Source organism: Vicugna pacos, chromosome 16 (genome assembly GCF_048564905.1).
Source record: "Vicugna pacos chromosome 16, VicPac4, whole genome shotgun sequence".
Lineage (NCBI taxonomy): Eukaryota > Metazoa > Chordata > Mammalia > Artiodactyla > Camelidae > Vicugna > Vicugna pacos.
This window is the reverse complement of record NC_133002.1, coordinates 9,117,390-9,138,622: the sequence shown is the minus strand read 5'-3', so window position 1 is coordinate 9,138,622 and position 21,233 is coordinate 9,117,390. Positions and strand designations below refer to the sequence as shown.

At 46.5% G+C, this 21,233-nt stretch overlaps 1 protein-coding gene across 1 annotated transcript; it reads right to left on the bottom strand.

The window, feature by feature from the left end:
* Nucleotides 1-6,062: 6,062 nt before the first annotated feature.
* LOC140686281 (transient receptor potential cation channel subfamily V member 3-like) lies at nucleotides 6,063-9,253 on the bottom strand. The gene is made up of 2 exons (XM_072940003.1): nucleotides 9,180-9,253; nucleotides 6,063-7,115 (listed from the first exon to the last, which is right to left on the bottom strand). Exons 1-2 carry the CDS (start codon nucleotides 9,237-9,239, stop codon nucleotides 6,780-6,782), a joined length of 396 nt encoding a protein of 131 aa, XP_072796104.1. The 5' UTR covers nucleotides 9,240-9,253; the 3' UTR covers nucleotides 6,063-6,779.
* Between the last annotated feature and the right edge of the window lie 11,980 nt (nucleotides 9,254-21,233).

Genomic DNA, 21,233 nt, shown 5'->3' with positions numbered 1-21,233 from the left:
ATTGGGTTGTTTATTTTTTTCTTATTGAGTCGTATGAGCTGCTTATATATTTTGGAGATCAAGCCTTTGTCGGTTTCACTTGCAAAAATTTTCTCCCATTCCGTAGGTTTTCTTCTTGTTTTATCTCTGGTTTCCTTTGCTCTGCAGAAGCTTGTAAGTTTCATTAGGTCCCATTTGTTTATTCTTGCTTTTATTTCTTCTAGGAGAAAATTTTTGAAATGTATGTCAGATAATGTTTTGCCTATGTTTTCCTCTAGGAGGTTTATTGTATCTTGTCTTATGTTTAAGTCTTTAATCCATTTTGAGTTGATTTTTGTATATGGTGTAAGGGTGTGTTCTAGCTTCATTGTTTTACATGCTGCTGTCCAGTTTTCCCAACACCATTTGCTGAAGAGACTGTCTTTATTCCATTGTATATTCTTGCCTCCTTTGTCAAAGATGAGTTGACCAAAAGTTTGTGGGTTCATTTCTGGGCTCTCTATTCTGTTCCATTGTTCTATATGTCTGTTTTGGTACCAATACCATGCTGTCTTGATGACTGTAGCTCTATAGTATTGTCTGAAGTCTGGGAGAGTTATTCCTCCAGCCTCATTCTTTCTCTTCAGTAATGCTTTAGCAATTCTAGGTCTTTGATGTTTCCATATAAATTTTATTATGATTTGTTCTAGTTCTGTGAAATATGTCCTGGGTAATTGGATAGGGATTGCATTAAATCTGTAGATTGCCTTGGGCAGTGTGACCATTTTAACAATATTGATTCTTCCAATCCAAGAGCATGGAATATCTTTCCATTTTTTAAAGTCTTCTTTAATTTCCTTCATCAATGGTTTATAGTTTTCTGTGTATAATTCTTTCGCCTCCTTGGTTAGATTTATTCCCAGATATTTTATTACTTTGGGTGCTATTTTAAAGGGGATTGTTTCTTTACTTTCTTTTTCTGTTGATTTATCGTTAGTGTAAAGAAAGGCAACTGATTTTTGAACATTAATTTTGTAACCTGCTACCTTGCTGAATTCTTCGATCAGCTCTAGTAGCTTTTTTGTGGACCTTTTAGGGTTTTCTATATATAGTAACATGTCGTCAGCATATAATGACACTTTTACCTCTTCTTTTCCAATTTGGATCCCTTTTATTTCTTTCTCTTGCCTGATTGCTGTGGCTAGGACTTCCAGGACTATATTGAATAGGAGTGGTGATAGTGGGCATCCTTGTCTTGTCCCAGATTTTAGTGGGAAGCTTTTGAGTTTTTCACCGTTGAGAACTATGCTGGCTGTAGGTTTGTCATATATAGCTTTTATTATGTTGAGATATGTTCCCTCTATACCCACTTTGGCGAGAGTTTTTATCATAAATGGGTGTTGAATTTTATCAAATGCTTTTTCTGCATCGATTGAGATGATCATGTGGTTTTTGTCCTTTCTCTTGTTGATGTGATGTATTACATTGATTGATTTGCGTATGTTGAACCAGCCTTGTGTCCCTGGGATGAACCCCACTTGGTCATGATGTATAATCTTTTTTATGTGTTGTTGGATTCTATTTGCAAAAATTTTGGTGAGGATTTTGGCGTCTATGTTCATCAGTGATATTGGCCTATAATTCTCTTTTTTTGTAGTGTCTTTGCCTGGTTTTGGTATCAGGGTGATGGTGACTTCATAGAATGAGTTTGCGAGTATTCCCTCCTTTTCAATCGTCTGGAAGAGTTTGAGAAGGACTGGTATGAGTTCTTCTTTGTATGTTTGGTAGAATTCCCCAGTGAAGCCATCCGGTCCTGGACTTTTATTTGTAGGGAGGTTTTTTTTTTTTATTGCTATTTCTATTTCATTTCTAGTGATAGGTTTGTTCAAGTAGTCAGTTTCTTCTTGACTCAGTCTTGGTGGACAGTAGAGATGTTTCCAGAAACTTGTCCATCTCCTCTGTGTTATCCAGTTTGGTCCCATATAGCTTTTCATAATATTCTTGTATGATATTCTGTATTTCTATTTTATTTTTTGTAATTTCTCCATTATCCTTTGTTATTTTTCTAATTTGTGGTCTCTCTTTTTCCTTCTTTGTGAGTTTGACCAGAGGTTTGTTGATTTTATTTACTTTTTCAAAAAACCAACTTTTGGTTTGGTTGATTTTTTTCTATGGTCTTGTTAACCTCTATTGTATTTATTTCCTCCCTAATCTTTATAATTTCCTTCCTTCTGCTGCCTTTTGGGGCTTTTTGTTCTTCTTTTTCTAATTCATTCAGCTGGTGGGTTAAAATGTTTATTTGAGATTTTTCTTCTTTTTTTAGGAAGGCCTGTATCACTATAAACTTCCCTCTTAATACTGCCTTTGCTATGTCCCATAGATTTTGAGTGGTTGTGGTTTCATTGTCATTTGTCTCAAGGTATTTTTTAATTTCAGCTTTGATTTCCTCATTGACCCATTGGTTTTTGAATAACATATTGTTTAATCTCCATGCTTTCCTTTTGTTCTCCTATGTTTCTCTGTTGTTGATTTCTAGTTTCATGGTATTGTGGTCAGTAAAAATGCTTGAAAGAATTTCTATCTTCTTAAAATTGTTGAGGTTTCTTTTGTGCCCAAGTACATGATCAATCCTGGAAAATGTTCCATGTGCACTTGAAAAGAATGTATATCCTATTTTGAGGGGGGTGTAATGCTCTGAAAATATCCACCAAATGTAATTTTTCTATTGTATTATTTAATTTCTCTGTTGCCTTATTTATTTTCTGTCTGGAAGATCTGTCTAGTGATGTTAATGCGGTGTTAAAATCTCCAACTATGGTTGTATTCCCATCAGTATCCCCCTTTATCTCTGTTAGCAATTGCTCTATGTACTTAGGTGCTCCTATATTGGGTGCATATATATATTAACGAGTGTAATATACTCATCTTGTATCACTTCTTTAATCATTATAAAGTGTCCTTCTTTATCTTTCTTTATGGCCTTTGTTTTAAAGTCTATTTTGTCTGAAATCAGTACTGCAACACCTGCTTTTTTGGCTTGTCCATTTGCATGGGATATCCTTTTCCATCCTTTCACTGTCTATCTATATGTGTCCTTCTCCCTTCAGTCAGTCTCTTGTATGCAGCATATTGAAGGTTCTTGCTTTATTATCCAGTCTGCCACTCTGTGTCTTTTGACTGGAGCATTTAGTCCATTAACATTTACAGTAATTAATGATAGATGTGTGTTTATTGTCATTTTGAACTTACCTTTGCAGTTGATTTGGTATTTCCTCTTTGTTCCTTTCTTCTTCCTTTTGTGGTTTGGTAATTTTCCTTTGTGTTATCATGGATTTTATTTAATCTTTGTGACTCCCTTGTAAGTTTTTTGCTTGTGGTTACTATTTTTTGTAAATCTATTAGCCTATTACTATAACTGTTTTTATTAACTGATAGTAACGTGATCTCAAACCCATCCTACTGAGAACAAAAAATTTAAAAAAGAAAGAAAAAAAAATTCTATATTTCCCTGCCTCCCTCTCTCACTGTCAATGATTTGTATGTCTTCTTTTATAATTTCTTGTTTATTTTATTTGTAATTCATCAGTTATCAGCTTTCCAGTTGTGAGTTTCTCATTTCTGTAGCATCCTGCTGCTTTTCTATTTAGAATAGCCCTTTCAATATTTCTTTTAGCATGGGTTTAGTGTTGCTAAACTCCTGCAGCTTTTTCTTGTCTGTGAAATTCTTTATGTCTCCTTCTATCCTAAAGGATAGCCTTGCTGGATAAAGTATCCTAGGCTGCATCTTTTTTTCACTCAGGACTTTGAATATATCTTGCCACTCCCTTCTGGCCTGTAGTGTTTGTGCAGAGAAATCAGCTGAGAGCCTTATGGGGGTTCCCTTGTAATTTACTCTTTGCTTTTCTCTTGCTGCCTTTAGGATCATTTCTTTATCCCTGACTCTGGTTATCTTGATTATGATATCTCTTGGTGTGAGTCTATTTGGGTTCTTCATGTTTGGGACCCTCTGAGCTTCCTGTATTTGGATATCTGATTCCTTCTTTAAGTTTGGGAAGTTTTCAGTCATGCCTTCTTCAAAAACCTTTTCAGTCCCCTTTGATCTTTCTTCCCCTTCTAGGACCCCTATTATGCGAAGATTGGCACGCTTTATATTACCCCATAGGTCCCTTATGCTATTTTCATTTGTTTTTATTTGTTTATCTTGTAGCTCTTCTGATTGGGTGCTTTCTATTGTCCTGTCTTCTAGGTCACTAATTCATTCCTCTGCATTATCTAGCCAGCATTGCACAGCTTTAAATCATTCCTCATCTCAGTCAATGAGTTTATCCATTCTACTTGGCTCCTCTTTATAGCTTCAAGTTCACTTTTGACATATTTTATATCTCTAAATACTATCTCTTTTAGTTCCTTCAGCACTTTGATCACTCCTTTTTTGAAATCTTGATCTAGTAGGCTATCGATGTCTATTTCATTGATCGTTCTTTCAGGGGATTTCTCTTGTTCTTTTAATTGGGAAAGCTTTCTGTGTGTCTTCATCTTGCTCCTACCTCTCTGGCACTGTGGTTTATGGAGTATCAGTTATCTATTGTGGTCCTTAAGGAGTTTGTCTTTCTAATGCCTATGTAGGAATAAGACTTAGGAAAAAAGAAGAAAAAATGAGACAGGGAGAAAATTTTAAAAGAAGGGAGAAAAAATGTTTGAAAACAATGTATAATGAATAACAGAAGAGCACGTTGAAGCAGAATAGCAACCGAGTTGAGACGTCCTTTTAAAACCTTTTTAAAAAGGGGAAAAGATGAAAAGATGTGTTTGAAACCTGTATATAATCGATAAGAGGACATCAAAACCCAACAGAAAGAAAAATGAATTAAGAAGTAAAAATTAAGAGGGTAACAGAAAATAAAACAGATAAAAACAGATTTAGAAAAAGTGGGGGGGGTGTCGATGTTCTCCTGGAGACTGTGTGCTTTTAATGTGAAGTCTTTCTGTCTTCGCCCTGTTTTGGAAGCTCAGCTTGCCGTTACCAGAGGCCCTCCGTTAGCGCCTTCGTGTGTGCTGCTCCCAGTGCACCCTTCCCCCCAGGGCACATCAGCCATGCTGTTTTATGGAGGGCCCGGGTTGTTCTGCCCTGTGCACCCACAGGCATGGCGCGCAGCTCCCTGCAGTACCCCGGGGCCGCCTCAGTGCCCCCGTCCCCATCTCCCACCCCGCTTGGGCAGCCTGGCCCTGCCCCCAGCTGCTGGCCCACATCTCAGGCTGGGTGTCGGGGGGACCCTCTGTGCCCATTTAACTTAGTTCTGTCGGTCAAGGACTGCTCTGTACAGATCTGAGCCTCGGAGTCTCCCTCTGTCCTGCTGGCCTCTCAGTTGAAGAGGGGAGACCCAGCGAGCGAGCGACAGTCCTTTGCCGCTCCCTCCCTGGGGGACCCATCCAGCACTGCTTTGCCTTTTCTCCTTTCTTTTTTCCTCTTCTCCTACCAGATTTTTGGCATCTCTATCTTTTGAAGAGGGCGATGTTCTGTTGGAGTTCCGCAGGTGCTCTGGTTGGCTGAGTGGGTCCGTGGATGTGAGTCTTGGTGTATCTGTGGGAGAGGGTGAGCTACGAGCATCTTTCTACTCCACCATCTTGGCCTCCTCCATCAACTTTGCTTTCTTTTGTAGGATTTTTACCTTGTAGTTTTGGTCATTCTTTCCCCCGAAATGGACACTATCACTTTTTTCTGGGAGCTTGATTTCTACAATTTATAAGGATGGGAATATCTTCAGATCAATAGAAAGAGATCTAACTACTCTTTTCATTAGTTTTAAGGATTCCCCTCTTGATGAGTGTGAAGGTTGTTACCAGTACCTTCAAAAGTGATAAGGGCTTTAGTCACCTTTGCATGCCTACCCTGATGGACAGGAGATTTCATTTTTATAGGATAGATTCAAGAAATGAGTTTTCAGAGTGACATGGTATGCGTAGGTTTTATATTCAATAGTATCTTTAAAAAAACTTTATTGAAGTATGATTGACATGTAAAAAACTGTTACATATTTAATGTATGCAGCTCAGTGAATTTGAAGATAAGTATCCATCAATGTCTGTTAGGTATCATCAAATTACTTTCCCAGAAGGCTGTAGTGTGGATTCAGAGTGTCCTTTTCTATACATCCCTACCAGCAGAGACAGTTATCACTATTTAACTTTTGCCAGTTGGGTAAGTGTAAAGTGTCAAGATCTGTGAAGGGTCTGGGCCTTTACCTACTTGAAAACTAGCCAGGTAGCCTGTTTGGGGAGGTCACAGAAGACACAAGAGTTCCACTTTGTAGACAAAAGACATTTTTGCTCAGAAAAAGCAATAGCAAGAGCTTCATATCCACATCAGTTCCTCTTACCCTCCCAAGTACTGGGAGGGTGATGCCGGTGGGCTAGAAGATGGACCACACATACGGGTTGCATTATAGGAGAGACCATGGAGTTTGGGGGACATATTACATATATAGGGAGTAGATTCATGTCCATTCTTTGTCCATGGGGACCGTTACCTCATCCCTCATGGTTGCTGGCTGCAAATACAACCCTAAGAAATAGCCCAAGTAAAGAGCAGTCAGGACCTCGCATTCCTGACAAACCCAGCAGGAAGTTTCAGGGACCCCGAGGGCACGTGGCAGATCACCTCTCCCAATAGAAGTTAGCATGTCAGCTGTTTAAGCCCTTCTAATAGCTCCTGGTAAATATGAAGTAAACCCTAAGCCCCTTGCTAAGGTGTGGCTGTCAGAGTTAAGCCTGCCCTGGGTGTAGTGAAAAAGAAAGAAGTAGAAAAGAGAAGTATATAGGTGTTACACATCAAGAGTGTCTGTACATATTAGTAACGTGGACCCCTGAGCACTGGTGGAGCATGCCCTGCACTGTTCCGTGAACCCGACGCTGTCATTCCAGGCTTTCTGCCTTGGTGGGTCCACCCCCACCACCTTCCCCAGCCCACCCGGGAGACCCACATCGATGTTGGTGTTGTAGACGATGATTTCCAGCACCGAGTTGTCCGTCGTGGTGTCCACGTTGGTGAGGTCGTACAGCGAGGATGACACGGGCCCGTAGGCCCAGTCGGTGAACTTCCTGGACAGGCTCCGGAGCCGCTTCTCCTTGATCTCACGGCTGAGGATGTACTTCAGGATCTGGGGTAAGAAGAGGAATGACCGTCAGCTGCAGAACCGGGCTTGGGGCCAACACAGCTGGGCCCGCCCAAGGCAGATGGCGCGGGGAAGAGGCCCCACCAGGGATGGACTGAGTCGGGCCTCTGCTCGTGTCACCGTGGCCCTGGGCCCGGCTTTATCTGAAGAATGGGCGCCAATCGCTGATCTGCCATCAGTCCGGGGACTGTGAGCACCGGAGACAAGAGGTGTGAGGGCCCTGCACAGTCAGCTCACAAGTCCTTGCACCAGCTGGGGAGTCCAGTCCCTGACAATTCCAGGAAGTAACAATTTCAAGTAATAATTTCTGTTTGGCCTGGACTTGAGAAGAAGCTAGAAGTTTTTCCGGCTTCCCCATCCTACCCTCAGTCAAGACCCTGCCAGTTGAGGCTCACTGCTCTGGCCAGACAAGGGGTGATGCAAGCCGCCAGCCTTCCTGAGGGGCCTGTGGGACCCACTCCCTAGGTCAGCAGTCCTCACTCTGCTGCAAATGAGAGTCCCGAGGGAACACCGAAAAATCCCACACCACTGACAGATTCAATCCAAGTCTCTGCAGGGGGACCCAGGCATCTGCATCTAGTAGAGCTTCCTGAGCGGTTCCATAGTGCAGGGAGGTGAAGAGCTCACTAGTTCCCGACAGCTGAGCCCTGGTGCCCTAGGATGGGGGCAGAACTTCCCGGGGCACCAACTCAAGGTCCAGGAAGAGGGTTCTGTCAGGAAGGACAGCGTCAGAGCCCTCAGCTCACGTGACCCTTGGAGTTCCCATCTCATCTCACCTGGAGCCTAGTCTCTACAGCCCAGTTAGGAAGCTCCTGTGGAAAGGGTAGGTCTCCCCTTCCTGCATCCCCAGCCTAGAGGGCCCAGGGACAGGGTCTGTGTCTCAAGTATGGCTGGATCCTCCACTCCCAGCAGAGTGGCCGACTTGGGCAGCATCCAGAAAGGTTTCCAAAGAACACTGAACGCAGGAGAGAAGGGGCCAGGAAGGGTGCAGGCACCTCCCCAAGCCTGGCCACGGGGAGGGGTGGGGGACACGCTATTCTCTAGAGAACCAGGGGGGCATGGGGCCATGCTCCATGCGGGAGGCTTCGTCCCGGGGCCCTCCCCAGGGAAAGCACACGCCTTGGAGTCCTTGGAGAAAGCCCACTTGCAACCACAAATCTGACTTCTCCTCAAACCCCCAGGAAGCCGTGTCCTTGGGGTGGGCAGGGGATGGGGGAGGCAGGCACACAATTCCTCCTGTCCAAGCTGTGCTCCATCCCCTCCTCCTCCCACAACAGAATGAAAGGGTCCCTTGTGGGCCCAGCCCTGAGCTCTGGGCTGGGACCCAAGGCCCTCAGGGCAGTGCCTCCGGCCCCCCACCCCCATCAGCCGCCCTGAGGCTGGCACAGCTGCCATTGCTCAACAGTCCCCCACCGTCACCTCTCAGCGCCCTTCCAGCAGCCTCCCAGGAGCCACAGTCCTCTCCCAGAGTTCGAGATATGGAGGCCAAGGACGGGCTTTGCTAAGCTGTGACTCCCACCCCAACCTGAGTCTTGACCTTGAAATCTGACCAAGCTGTGGTCCCGGCCGCTTAGAGAGATGTGAGCCCACCCAGCTGAGGCTTCACCAAGGCTCCGGGTTAACTTGAGTTCCTCGGCCACAATGCAAGGGCACGAAGGGCCATGAGCAGCCACACACACTGCTAGGGACCTGGCTCAAGGTTTCCACCTGACAGACAGGCTGGGGTCTCCCCAGAGTCAGGGAGCAGCAGCCCATTGGCTCTGGATCCACAGCAGGCCTTCTGGGGCTCCTGTCCTCATGAGAGGCTGAAGGCCCCGAGGCTCAGACACTCAGCCTCTGCTTGGGTGCCTTGCCACATAGGAATCCTCAGCCTTAAGGCTCCTCCACTGGGGCTCCGGCAAGGAGGTCCCAGGACAGGAGAGAAACAGTGTTAGGAACTGAAGTTGAGAAGGTGGGTCCACGTGCTGCTTCTCATGGCTCTGCGCAGTCAGCCAGTCAGCAGGGCCCCTTGGGGAGCGTGCCTACAGCCCCCATCCCAGTCTCGCCCACCTCGGCCTTGCGCATCTTGGCGGCCAGCTGCAGCGGCGTCAGGCCATCATTGTTCCGCATGGTCTCCAGCTCCCAGTTGCCACTCCTCCGCAGGATCATGTCATATGTGCGCTTGACGAAGTCATTCTGCGTCTTGAAGTCCTCGGCCACCCTCACCAGCGCGTGGAGGATGTTGTTTCCCCGTGGGTCCTGGGAGGTGATGTCCGTCTGCTCGTTCTCCATCAGCAGCTGCACGATCTCGGGCTGGTTGGTGCAGGCTGCCAGGGCCAGGGGTGTCTCACCTAGGGGAGGCGGAGCGCGGGGACTCGGTTCTCTCGCGGACCAGAGCGGCGATCCCCAAGTCCTAGGACTGAGGCTTCTCCGGACCATTTCCGCAGGGATGGGAGACTGGGGCTGGATCGTTGCAATAAACTCCTAGCTGGTCTCCCTGCTACCACCCAGGCCCTCCAACATGATTCTCAGCACAACAGCCAGACTGATCCTGCTAACAAATAAGGCTCACCTTACCCAGAATAAAAGATCAGATTCCAATAACAGCAAACAAGGCCCAACATCTGACATCATCTACTCCTCTCCCCATCACTCACTCCCTCCAGCCACAATGGCCTCTTCCTTTTCCTCAAGCACACACAAGCATTTTCCTACCTCAGGGCCTTTGCACAGTCTGTTCCCACCACAAGAAGTGCTGTTTCTTAGATACCAGAATCGTTTACTCTCTCACCACCTTCAAGTCTTTGCTCAAATGTCACCTTTTCAATGAATCACCCTAACTGTTCTATTTAAAATTGAAACCCACCTCCTTCCTGCCCCAGAACTCCTGATTCCCCTTTCCTACTTGACCTTCTATTTTCCGAATAGCACTTATTGTTTTCTAGCATATTACAGAACATTCTTCTTTATTATGTTTATTGATGGTCTCTCTTCCATCTAGAATGTAAGTTCCACAAGAGCAAAGATCTTGGTTTTGTTCAGAGATGTATTTCTACTACCTAGAACAAGACGTGGTGTATATAGTAAACAATGAAGGTTTGTTAAGAAAAGAGAAGACAAGTGACTCCCACAGGGTCACACACGGTAAGCTGAGGACGTAACCAGGCCTGGACCGCAGGCCTTCTGCTGCCGCTCCCCAGTCTCCCCCGGTACCCTCTCTTCATCCCACCTGACAAATGTTCCCAACACAGGCTCAACAGGTCTGACGCCAGGCAATGGACTGGACAAGACCCTGTCCTCCAGGCCACTCAGACCCATCTAGACCTGCTGACTAAAAACCACCCAGAAAACAGGTCAGTGGTCATCCGTCAGGGGCTGGGCTGGGAAGAGGAGCTGACTACAAAGTTGTACCAGGAAATTTTGGGGTGTGATAAAGCTGTTCCCTGTCCTGATCACAGTGGTGGTTACATGACTGTATGCATTTGTGGAAATGAACAGAACTGTCCATTAAAGTGGGTGAACTTCACTATATCTAAATCACACATTAAAAACATTTTTTTCACCCAAAACGGCCTAACTCCCATTGTTTTTGGACTCCCTAAGGTGTCAGCCAGGGAATTCTCGTCCTCTCACTTTTGACTGTTCGCAGTTCTGAGAGGCACTGGACACGGAAGAGAAGCCCGAGCTGGCCACCCGGATGCCTACAGCAGCTGCTTGCTACACTGGGGCAAGTCACATCCCTTCTCAGGACCTGTCGGCTGGTTTGTAAACTAGGGCTCTCCTTTGGTCTCCCTCCCAGGTCTCTGTTCCCTGAGGGCTGCTCAGCTGAAAGTCAGGGTGCCCACTAAGACCACCAGGTGACACTCCCAGAATGCCGGCTCCCCGATCCTCCCAGGTCCCCAGCTACTTCCTCTCCGGTCCAGCCTGGCGGTGGGTCCGGTCCGTTCAGATAGATCCACCCCTGCCGCCTCCCTAGTCCCGGCTCTGTCCTCCAGGGCCTCGGACGCCTCTGAGGCGGAAGAGATGGGCAGGAGGGTCTCCAGCCCTCTGCCCGCCAGCTCCTCTTGGGTCAGAGGTCATGGGGCGGGGCGTACTCTCCCTGCACCGCCTTCCCGCCCCCCACCCCGGCCCCGCTTCCCCGCCCCGGGCTAGGGCGGCACCCACCGAAGTAGAAGCCTTCGTGCTGGTACTTGGGGTTGAAGAAGACCCCTTTGGCGTGGGCGTTGACGTCGGCGCCAGCCGCGATGAGCACCGCGGTGATGTCTCCCTGCCGCCGCTCGATGGCGATGTTCAGCGCCGTCTGCCCTGCGGGCCGGCCGGGGGTGGGAGGGGGCGCTCAGCGGCTGGGAGCCGGGGTGACACAACCTCTCTGGCCTCCATACCCTCCACGGACCCACGGAGAAATACTAGCCTCCTGTCGGGTCTGTGTCACCCAGCTACCAAGAGTCCCAGCTTCATTCTTTGCTTCAATCTTGCTGGGAAGCAAGGATTATTTAGGGAGCATCTGCTCTGTGCTAGGGTCCAGGCGCTGGGAATGCAGTGGGACACAGGATGCAGTTTTGATTCTTGTCCTCCAGAAGCTCACTATCTCACTGAGAATGAAGCGCTATGATACCAGAGGTGCAGGGGCTGTGGTGCCCAGAGCAGGGGCTCTTAACAAAGACGGGTTGGGGGGCTTCCCAGAAGTGGCCTCTAACCTGGGACCACGTAAGTTTACGGAGGGTGGATGGGGCCAACTCAAGGCCTCATAAGCCAGGTGAACAGATGAGAACATTATCCTAAGGACCATGGGAAGGCACAGAAGGCACTGAAGCAGGGAAGTGACATGACCAGAGTCTTGAGTTTTGTGTGTGTGTATTTTCAGATCACTCTGGCTGCAAAATTGGAGGATGCATTAGGAGCCCAGAGTTGTGAGGAAGTGTCCAGCCCGTAGACCTAAAGATCCTTAGGAGAAATAGTCTTCGGAATGGCCTGTGGGGGTTGGGGGAGAAGGGGAGTCTCAGGTAAGATCCAGGTGTCTGGCCTGGGTGCTGGGTGGCTGGTGCCTTTGTGACTAAGAGACAAAATAGGGGAGAAGCATTAGGGAGAGGGAGGAGGGACATTAACCCTGTTGGTGGGGCCTACAGAACCTCCAGATGGAGGGGACTGGAAGGCTGGGGCACGGGGTCTCAAAATATCCCACCAGAAACAGCATTTTCCAAAGAGCTGCCATCATGCCACAGACCAAAAAATGAAGTCCTGGTGGGTTAAAAACTAAGCATTTTTAAAGTCTGGAAAACTGTTTATAACTGACCTTCTGGCAGGGAAAACCTTCTGAAGCAAAATCCAAAATGCAGAGACCATAAAGAAAAAAATGGACAGATTGACAGTTTGCTTACATAAAAATTAAAAGTTTCTCTATTTCAAAAGATATCTTAAAGGACAAGTGATGGGCTGGAGGAAATATCTGAGATGTATGAAAGAGGCAATGTGTGTTTCAAAGTCCACAATAGATGAGGAGCTCCCACAAATCAATAAAAAGACAAACAACCTAAAAGAGAACTGACAGAAGATTAGCAACAAGCACCTCACTGAGAAGAAGACACACCCAGCCAATACAGAGAGTGCAAGGTGTTTGGAATCACTGGTGATCAGGAAGATGAAGACTGGAACCCGAGGAGTTAACACTTTTCACCTATCAGATTGACAGTATGTATCTTGGCAATGTAATATTGGCCAGGATGCATGCTTTTGTACTCTTGTGTGTGGGGGAGAGTAAATTAGTACTTTTTGCAGGCAAACTTGGGGCAATAGCCATTGTAATTTTAAATATGCATGTCCTGAACCCAGAGAATCCAGTTCAAAGTGCTTTCCTGAAACATGTATGCGCGGTGCAAGGGTTACAGACAAGACTATGCACTGCAACGCTGTCATCGCAAAACACTGGGAAGCACCTGGATGTCTGCCATCGACAGGGAAAAGTGAAATCACCCCCATTGCAGCCGTCTTCAGACTAAGCAGGTGAAAAGGAGGCAGACTTTTATATTCTGATATGAGAAGGCATTTAAAACATATATTTCATCCCCCCAAATCAAATTGTTGAACAATACAAACAGTACAATACTATTTTATGTTAAATAGGTAGATTAGTGAATAAATAAAACTATTTCTATGTGCACATACACACTTATGTCGGAAGTCTAATATAGTCATCATCTCTGAAAGGGAGAGTGGGGAACAGGTGAAGGTTTTCTGGTTTTGTTTTTACTTACTATAGGGGAGAGGGTATAGCTTAAGTGATAGAGCACATGCTTAGCATGCACGAGGTCCTGGGTTCAATCCCCAGTACCTCCACTGAAAAACCAAATCAACCTAATTACCTCCCCCCCTGCAAAAATAAGTAAATAGTTTTAAAAAAGAAATAAGTGTAAAAAAATTCCCCATTAGTGAAGATGCATGAAAACCACAGAGAGACCAAAGTGGATGCAAAACTCTAGTGCACTTTTAGCCTGCGCACTTTATAGCACTTTAAGTTCTATATATGTCTGCTGACTTGGAGTTGTAAACTTTGAAACTTTCAGCATAGGTCCATGACAGTCTCTGAGTTTGGGATGTTGAACTCATTTATTTTTTACAGATGTGTGTTTGCAGTTTTTACTAGTCTGAAATTAGAAGCATCTCTACACTTTATGACTAATAGTAGTTAGCCCCGTATTGAGTGAGGACTTCCGGTCACCACATATTGTCAGGTACTGCTTGTAGTATTGGTTTCAAGGGCTTCTCTTAGTGTTTCAGATATACCGAGACCAGCCTCTAGGGGGCATATGGAGAATGTATATAACAGCCTTAGGTTTTTTGCCTGGTATGTGAGTGTTCTTAAAAAGAATATATATATATTTATAGGTTGATTTTTTTTAAATTTGGTGATTTCTATAGAATACATTTATTTTAAATATATAGAAAGCTTGAGATGCCTCATATAGGGTGGCAACTCTATTTATTTGTGGGATGTTTCATTGAGAGAGATTATTTTCAGTCCCCTTCTTTTGTGAGCTGTGCTGTGAACTACAAACCGTGCATGTGTATGAAAGGTTAAGAGCCCGGGTAGCTGGGTGGGGTGCCATGCTGTTAGCAGACGACGAAGGCAGTGTTCCACACCAGGTACACGCCATCAGCTCTTTAGAAGATGCCACCTTCATGGAGTCAGCTCATGGTCCACTTTTTCTTGAAGCCAGGTAACAGTTCCCACAACCAGTGGGTTCGTCTTGTTGGAGTTTTTCCAACTAGAAAAACTAAAAACCTAAGTTCTTTTCTTCCCTAACTGTTTTTTTAGTGAAACATTGCCCGTTGGAAGAACTAACTTGCAAGGTAGAATGAACCTGTGTTATCACTTTGTTTTGTAAAATAATAATTATATAAGGAGTGACTTTTGTTTGTTTTTTTGGCTAGAAACTGGGGAGGATAAGAAGTTAGAGTGAGTGCTGTGTGCCGTTTCACTGTGGTGATAAGCATGGAGTACCCTGCTTATTTCTTAGGGGGGTACTGAGTGCCCCTTTTATGATAACTAACCTGATTGTCCACTCTGACTATTACTGAGGCAAAGTAATTTTGTACAGTTTATATTCTTGGCTCTTAACTCTTTTCAATATGTCAGTGTCTTGGCCTTTTAATGATGCCTGACTCTTGCTTCAAATCTATTTAATTTAGTTGTAAAATAAACTAGACAGTCTCTCTAAGCTCTTAATTCTGTAAGTTTTCTACATCACCTCAATTGTGCTCACTTAAGTAAAATGTCAGTGACACTTGAATAAAATGTTCCAACCTTTGCTTTAAAGCTTTATCCTCTTCGTGATAAGCTGTCATACTTAGTGCCCATGAGGGTGCTTAGCAGAGTTATTAACTGCGCATGCTCACAAACTCAGCTTGTGGTTCAGGCTGTCCCTGTTCTTGTCATGCATAGTATGGCTTGTTTTATGTCATTACCTTTTGGTCCATCGTGTTACATTATGTCCTTTAGTTGGTATCATCATCACTGCCTGTCTGACTAATACCAGGGTTTGGTTTGGTTTGTTTGTTTTTTTCTTCTTCTTTCTTTGATCAGCAATAACCAAATTAAATGCGAACTGGTAAACCTTCCCCACTCCCCCTCTGGGATTTTTTGGGTAAATTTTTATGGGGTTGAATGTTTCCAAGGTTGATTTTAAGCAATGCTCTTAGAAAAGTATTGTCAGTTGTCACTTAATTGCTTACAAATGGCTTTTGGTTGGTTCCCCGGGGCAGAAGTTGCACATCAAGTTCCACGAGATTGACTCTCAGAATTGTGAAGTCTCAGTCTTACCTCTCCTTTTGAAGGACCACGGTGGTATTAAAAAGTGGCAGGTTGATTTGTCTAAGTTCTCCATTTCCCATGCGAAGAAAATGTCTAACATTTTAGATGTTGCTTCCTCCCAAATGTAACAAATTGTAAAGTCATTTGTCTTTATTAATGTCTACAGTATGTCTTCAAAAAATTTTTTTAATAGACTTTATTCTTTTAGAGCAGTTTTAGGTTCACAGCAGGACTGAGCAGAAAATACAGAGTTCACACATAGCCCTCCCCACCCACACATATATACTCCCCTACCCTCAACATTCCTCATCAATGAGGCACATTTGGTTCAATCGATGAACCCACATGGGCACATTATTATCAACTGAAATCCACAGTTTTCATTAGGGTTCACTAATGGGTTCTTGATGCTGTGCCTTCTAAGGGCTTTGACAAATGCATAATGACATGTAGCCACCACTATAAAATTATACAGAATAATTGCATTGCCCTAGAAATCCCTTGTACTCCATGTATTCATTCCTCCCTCCCTCCCTCTCCCCGAATCCCTGGAAACTATAATCTTTTTATTGTTTCTGTAGCTTTGCCTTTTCCAGAATGTCATTTGGTTGGAATCACACAGCTTGTAGCCTTTTCAGGCTGGCTTCTTTCATTTAGTAATATGTCTTTTAAGTTTCTTCTATGTCTTTCATGGCTTGATAGATCTTTTTCTTCTTCTTCTTTTTTTTTTCACTGCACATATATTCTTTAATTTACATATATGTACTGTTCATGGCTTCTAAGAAAGTTTAGAGCACTGAATTGCCCAGGAGCATGTGTCTGAGATTGGACCTGGTCAGTGGGACTCAAAATTCTGGGAAAGGCTTCCAGGAGCTGGGGTGCTGGAGAGATGGTGGTCTCAGGGCCTGGTCCTCTGAGATCACTAGGGATCCTGCCCTATCTGCAGGAAAGTGAGATCCTGGAGTCTCTCAGGGAGCCTGGGGCCCCGGAGAAACCTGTCTGACTGCTTCCCTGCCCCACCTGGTTTCCTGCCCAGCGCCTGGGGTGTAGCTGCCTCACCTCTGCAGCCTTCCCCAGGGGGCCCAGTGGATGGGGGTGAGTCTGTGAGACCCCAGAAGCTACTGGAGGCCCTGAGTGCCTTCTCCTGCTCTGGGGGTGTCAGGCAAGGGCAGCCAGAAGAGGGAGCCCAGGGCTGGGCTGGGGCATCTGCCCCTTTACTGCCCCTCCCCACCCCCCAGGTTCACCTCACTCTGGGCTGGAGGTCAGAGATCCAAGCCCAGGACTCACACACAGGCATCCCATCCTGGGCAGTCCCTCCCTGGGATTGGTCCTTTCTGCCTCCCACCCTACCTCCTCCACAGCCCACTGGGGCCCTTGGTGCTGTGGTCGGGTAGGGGGTGATGGACAGGGCAGGAGGAGAGGCTGAAGATGGGGACTGGTCCAGGTGATGGGATGCTCCACCAGGGCCAGCTAATTTCCTGCCTCTCTTTTGTGTCCCCTCAGCCACCAATGACCTGATCGAACAACCCATCAAAGTGACCAAGTAGCAACAGATGTACACCTATGACTCGGGCATCCACTCGGGGGCCAACACCTGCGTGCCCTCAGTCAGCAGCAAGGGCATCGTGGAGGAGGACGAGGCCTGCGGGCACCAGTGCACGCTCAAGAAGACCACCATCTGCACCCAGGCGGTGCCCCAGAGCCAAGGTCGGGGTTCCTGGGGACTCTTCTGTGGGAATATTCCAGCAGAAGGCCAGGCTGGGCCTGGAAGGAGTCAGCGTCAAAAGAGACAGACTTTAAGGGGCTCCCAGACTGAGCAGGGAGGCGCAGCGACTTCCAGGCACCCCCATCTGGGAGGGAGGCAGATTACACTTCCATGAATGTATTGTGTGAAGAGGAGGCATAGACCCTCTCCTCCATGCCTAGAGTAAAGCAGGGGGAGTGATGGGTGACAGTGTTACACAAGAGGAAGTCAAGGAAGGCCTCTCTGAGGAGGTGACACTGAGCAGTGCTGAATGGAGTAAAGGACCTGGTCCTCCAAACATCTTGGGGAAGAGTATTCCAGGCAGAGGAAACAGCCTGTGTAAAGGCTTCATCCTACTCCATGGTAGAGAAATCTCCCTTCTGCCCAGAATTTGTGCACATCTCTCTCACAGCACTCTCTCCTTTCATCTTGCTTTGTGGGCTTTTTAGGCACATATCTTCATTCTTATCCTATAGGTGCCTTGAAGGCAGCATTTGCATTTGATCCAGCTCAATGTCTCTCCCTGGGCTTTGCACAGTTTCTGGCACACACTAGGTAGTCGTTAAGGGCAGAAAGCACGGCTGGACAGATGGACGGATAGGCTGTTTTGCTGGTGGGTGGATGGATGCACTGAAGGATGAGAGGAGAAGATAATGGGTGTTTGTAGCCCGCAAGCCCCATCCAGCCTGTCAGGCCTTGCTCCTTTCCTCTGATTCCTGGCCTCCCTTTCTCCTGCATCTCCCTTCTCCCTCAGCTTAGTCCCCTCTAAAAACCCCCTTCTCCCTGTTCTAAGGGCTGTGCCTGGCTTTCATAGAAAGTGACTTCAACATAACAAAGGCAAATGAAAATACAGATGGCAGCTTTGACTATGGCATCTTCCAGATCAACAGCCATGACTGGTGCAGAAATTACCAGAGTCACACGGAAAACCCTTGTCACGTGGACTGTCAAGTTCTGGCTGGGGCCCCGGGGTGGGAGAGGTGAGAGAGGTGACCAGGCTGTATGCACAGGACTTCCTTTACCTACGCACAGCCTGGCAATGGCCCCTGGTGGGGTGGCTCAAGGAATCAGGGAATCCCTTTACTGAGCAGAGGGTTTGACTAGTGTCCCTAATTGCGCATCCATAGCAGTTGCCACAGTGTTCCTCAGGCTCCAGATAGTCTCTGCACGGCCAGCTGCAGTAGAGCAGCAGCAGCAGCAGCAGCCAGCATTTATCGAGAGTGGATTATGTCCTCAGCACTTAACATGCATAGCTCATCTCATCCAACCTGCCATGTAGTACAGACTAGTATGATCCCCACTTTACAGATGAGCAAACTGAGGCTCATAGAACCAGTGCTGAATGCCAAACTGGTGGCCCTGAAATCTCAGCTCTTACCACCAAGTAGTCTAACCAAAGGCCAAGGATAAACTCCCCACTCAGAGTTGATCCAGGAGGCTCCACTGGCCCATGACTGTGTCCCTTATGTCCTCCTTTGTTCACCTGAGGAACTTCCCTCCTTAAGCATGACTTTACCTTGGTCTCTGTGCTTTCCCTAGGAACCTCCACACCTTGGGGTGAATCACCATCTACTCTGGCTAGGAAGTATGGTAGTAAACCAGCCCAAGTCTCAGGCTTCCTGTCCCTCCTGCCCCCACCCCCAGCCACCCCCCAACCTCCAGCAGCCATTGTATGGATGCCCCAGTGGGCCTCTAGGAGGGAGGCCCTGCCCCATCTGGAAGTACTCAGCCTCCGGGCGGCACACGCCTGGCCTGTGCGGGGAGAGCCAGTGACTGCCTCAGTCTTCGGGACTGTCCCCTGTGCTCTCACCAGTACTCTCCTTCTTCCTTTCAGGACTGCTGAGCCCCAACCTTCACTCAATCATCAACTGTGCAAAAAAGCTTGTGTCTGGAGCAGGGGGCATGAAGAACTGGTGAGGAGGACCCTGTGGGACTAAGCTAGTGGGAAGGGTCTTAAGAAAGATGTGCTGACAGAGAAAGGGACACTAGGCCAGGCCTAGATGTCTTCTACAGTCTAGAAAAATGTGGGCTAGTGGCAGGGCTTGGAACGCCGGGATCTGGCTCTTCCTCTGACTCTGTGTTAAACCAAACTCTTTTGGTTGCAGTGACAGAACAGCCTGAGCTAGCTGAAGGAGATTTAGTCTGAGAGGACAAGGGGTCTTACTGAGCCCACACAAGGGGTGAGGTTGGGCCTCAGGAAGAGGGTGCAAGCAGGGCTGGAAACCGTCAGCAAGCTTTCCTTGGCAGGTTTCTGCTTCTCCTGGTGTATCTGCTGTATGACTTCCTCTGCAGACCAGCTTTCTCTGCTCTACCACCCACAGGACCATGTCTGCCCTGAATCTATGGGCTAATGTCCTAAGCAACCACACAGAGCCGGGCTAGGCTCAGTCCCAGTCCAAGTGCTTGAGGTAGAGAATCTGTTGGGTTCAGCTCAGATCCCGTGTCCCCGCTCGGTTCAGTCAGCCGTAGGCCTGGGAGCAGTGAAGCAATAAAAACCTGGCTGCCACAGGGCCCTCTCTCCATAACTGGCTGCAACATTTTCTAGAATAAGTGTGTTGTTCATCAGCTGGACAGACACCCCAGCTGTCAGTTTACCAGCGGTAGATGTTGGGATGGTTACTTAACTTCTCTGACCTTCAAACTAGATGTATAACTAATATTAGTGGCTGCCTCTATGGGAAACTGGAAAACAGAAAGAGTTAAGTGCCTTGGATTCTCTAAAAACACAGGCAAAAGAAGGGACATTGATGATTATTATGGAAAGAAAGTCAATGGTTGCCTCTGGGTGTTTTGTTTGTTTGTTTGTTTTAGTAACTCTCAGGCCTGTAATACAGTCCTCTTCTCCTTCAGAGGGAGATAAGGATTTGAAAATGTGGAAGCAAAATAAAAAATAATAATAATAAATTTTTAAAAGCCTGCGGTGGGGGGTGTAGAGGTCATGGTACAGTGCATCCTTAGGATGCAGGAGGTCCTGTGTTCAATCCTCAGTACATCTATTAAAAAAGAAAAAAGAAAGAAATGTAGAAGCGAACGGAATGGGGAAAGAGGGCGAACAACACGGACAAGGGAATTTAAGGGAAGAATCAGAGGGGCCAAGGGAGGACAGATTAGACTGCTGGGAATGAAGGGGATGCTGGGCGTCGCTCTGCGTGGAAGCCTCACTAAGTTCTGGGTCATGTGGTCAGGGAAGCAGCTGGTAAGGTGGAAACAAGAGCCAGTCTTCTTTCTCTCCACAGGGTAAAATGCAGGCTGCCCTGTGCAGGCCAGCCACTCTCCTGCTGGAGGACAGGATGCCACCTGGGATGAGGCAGGGGACAGGCCTGTGGTGGAGTCACTCCAGAATTCCTCTCCTCACTTTGAAATTCTTCATTTCTTCTTCCTCTTGCCTCCACTTCCTGTTATTTTCTTCCCTTCCATTTACAAATAAAACTGACCAGAGCCCCAGAAGTAGATGATGTTCTAGGACTTCCTCCTTGTTCCCATCTAGGCCCAGGCCTCTGGTTCCCTGACTGTCATTTACAAACCGAGAAGACCATAATGAGGAAGTTTCTGTATTTTTGGAATTTTTAAATCATTCCTTGTGCAAAGACTGTGTTAATTTATTCATTATTAATTCCACATGTATTTGCATACCTAATAGAGTAGGAATGTGCTAGGGACTAGAAGATAAAGCATAACTATTGTTCATGAGGCGTTCATAATCTAGCTGGGGAAGCAGAGACATATATGCATAATGGAGACAATGAATAGATACATACAATGAATACAGTAGTAATAAAATCTATAATTATTGGTTTGAAACAGTATCAGGATCTAAGTAATTCCTTCAAAGCCAACTATTTTTGAAGTAAAAGCTCAGAAGTAGGCCATGGGTGGGGCTAAGGGTCTGGTATATTGAGGTGGAGAAGGGAGTGGAGGGGAGGGAAGAAATGGTGTCAGGTGCCAGGTTCCAGTGATTTGGGGGTACTTTGGGAGAGTAGGCTAGAATCTAGATGATTAAAAAAGCTTCAGGATCTGCTTTGCTTGGAAGGTGCTGATGTGGAGTAAAACCTGCTTAAGGACACTGCAGAGA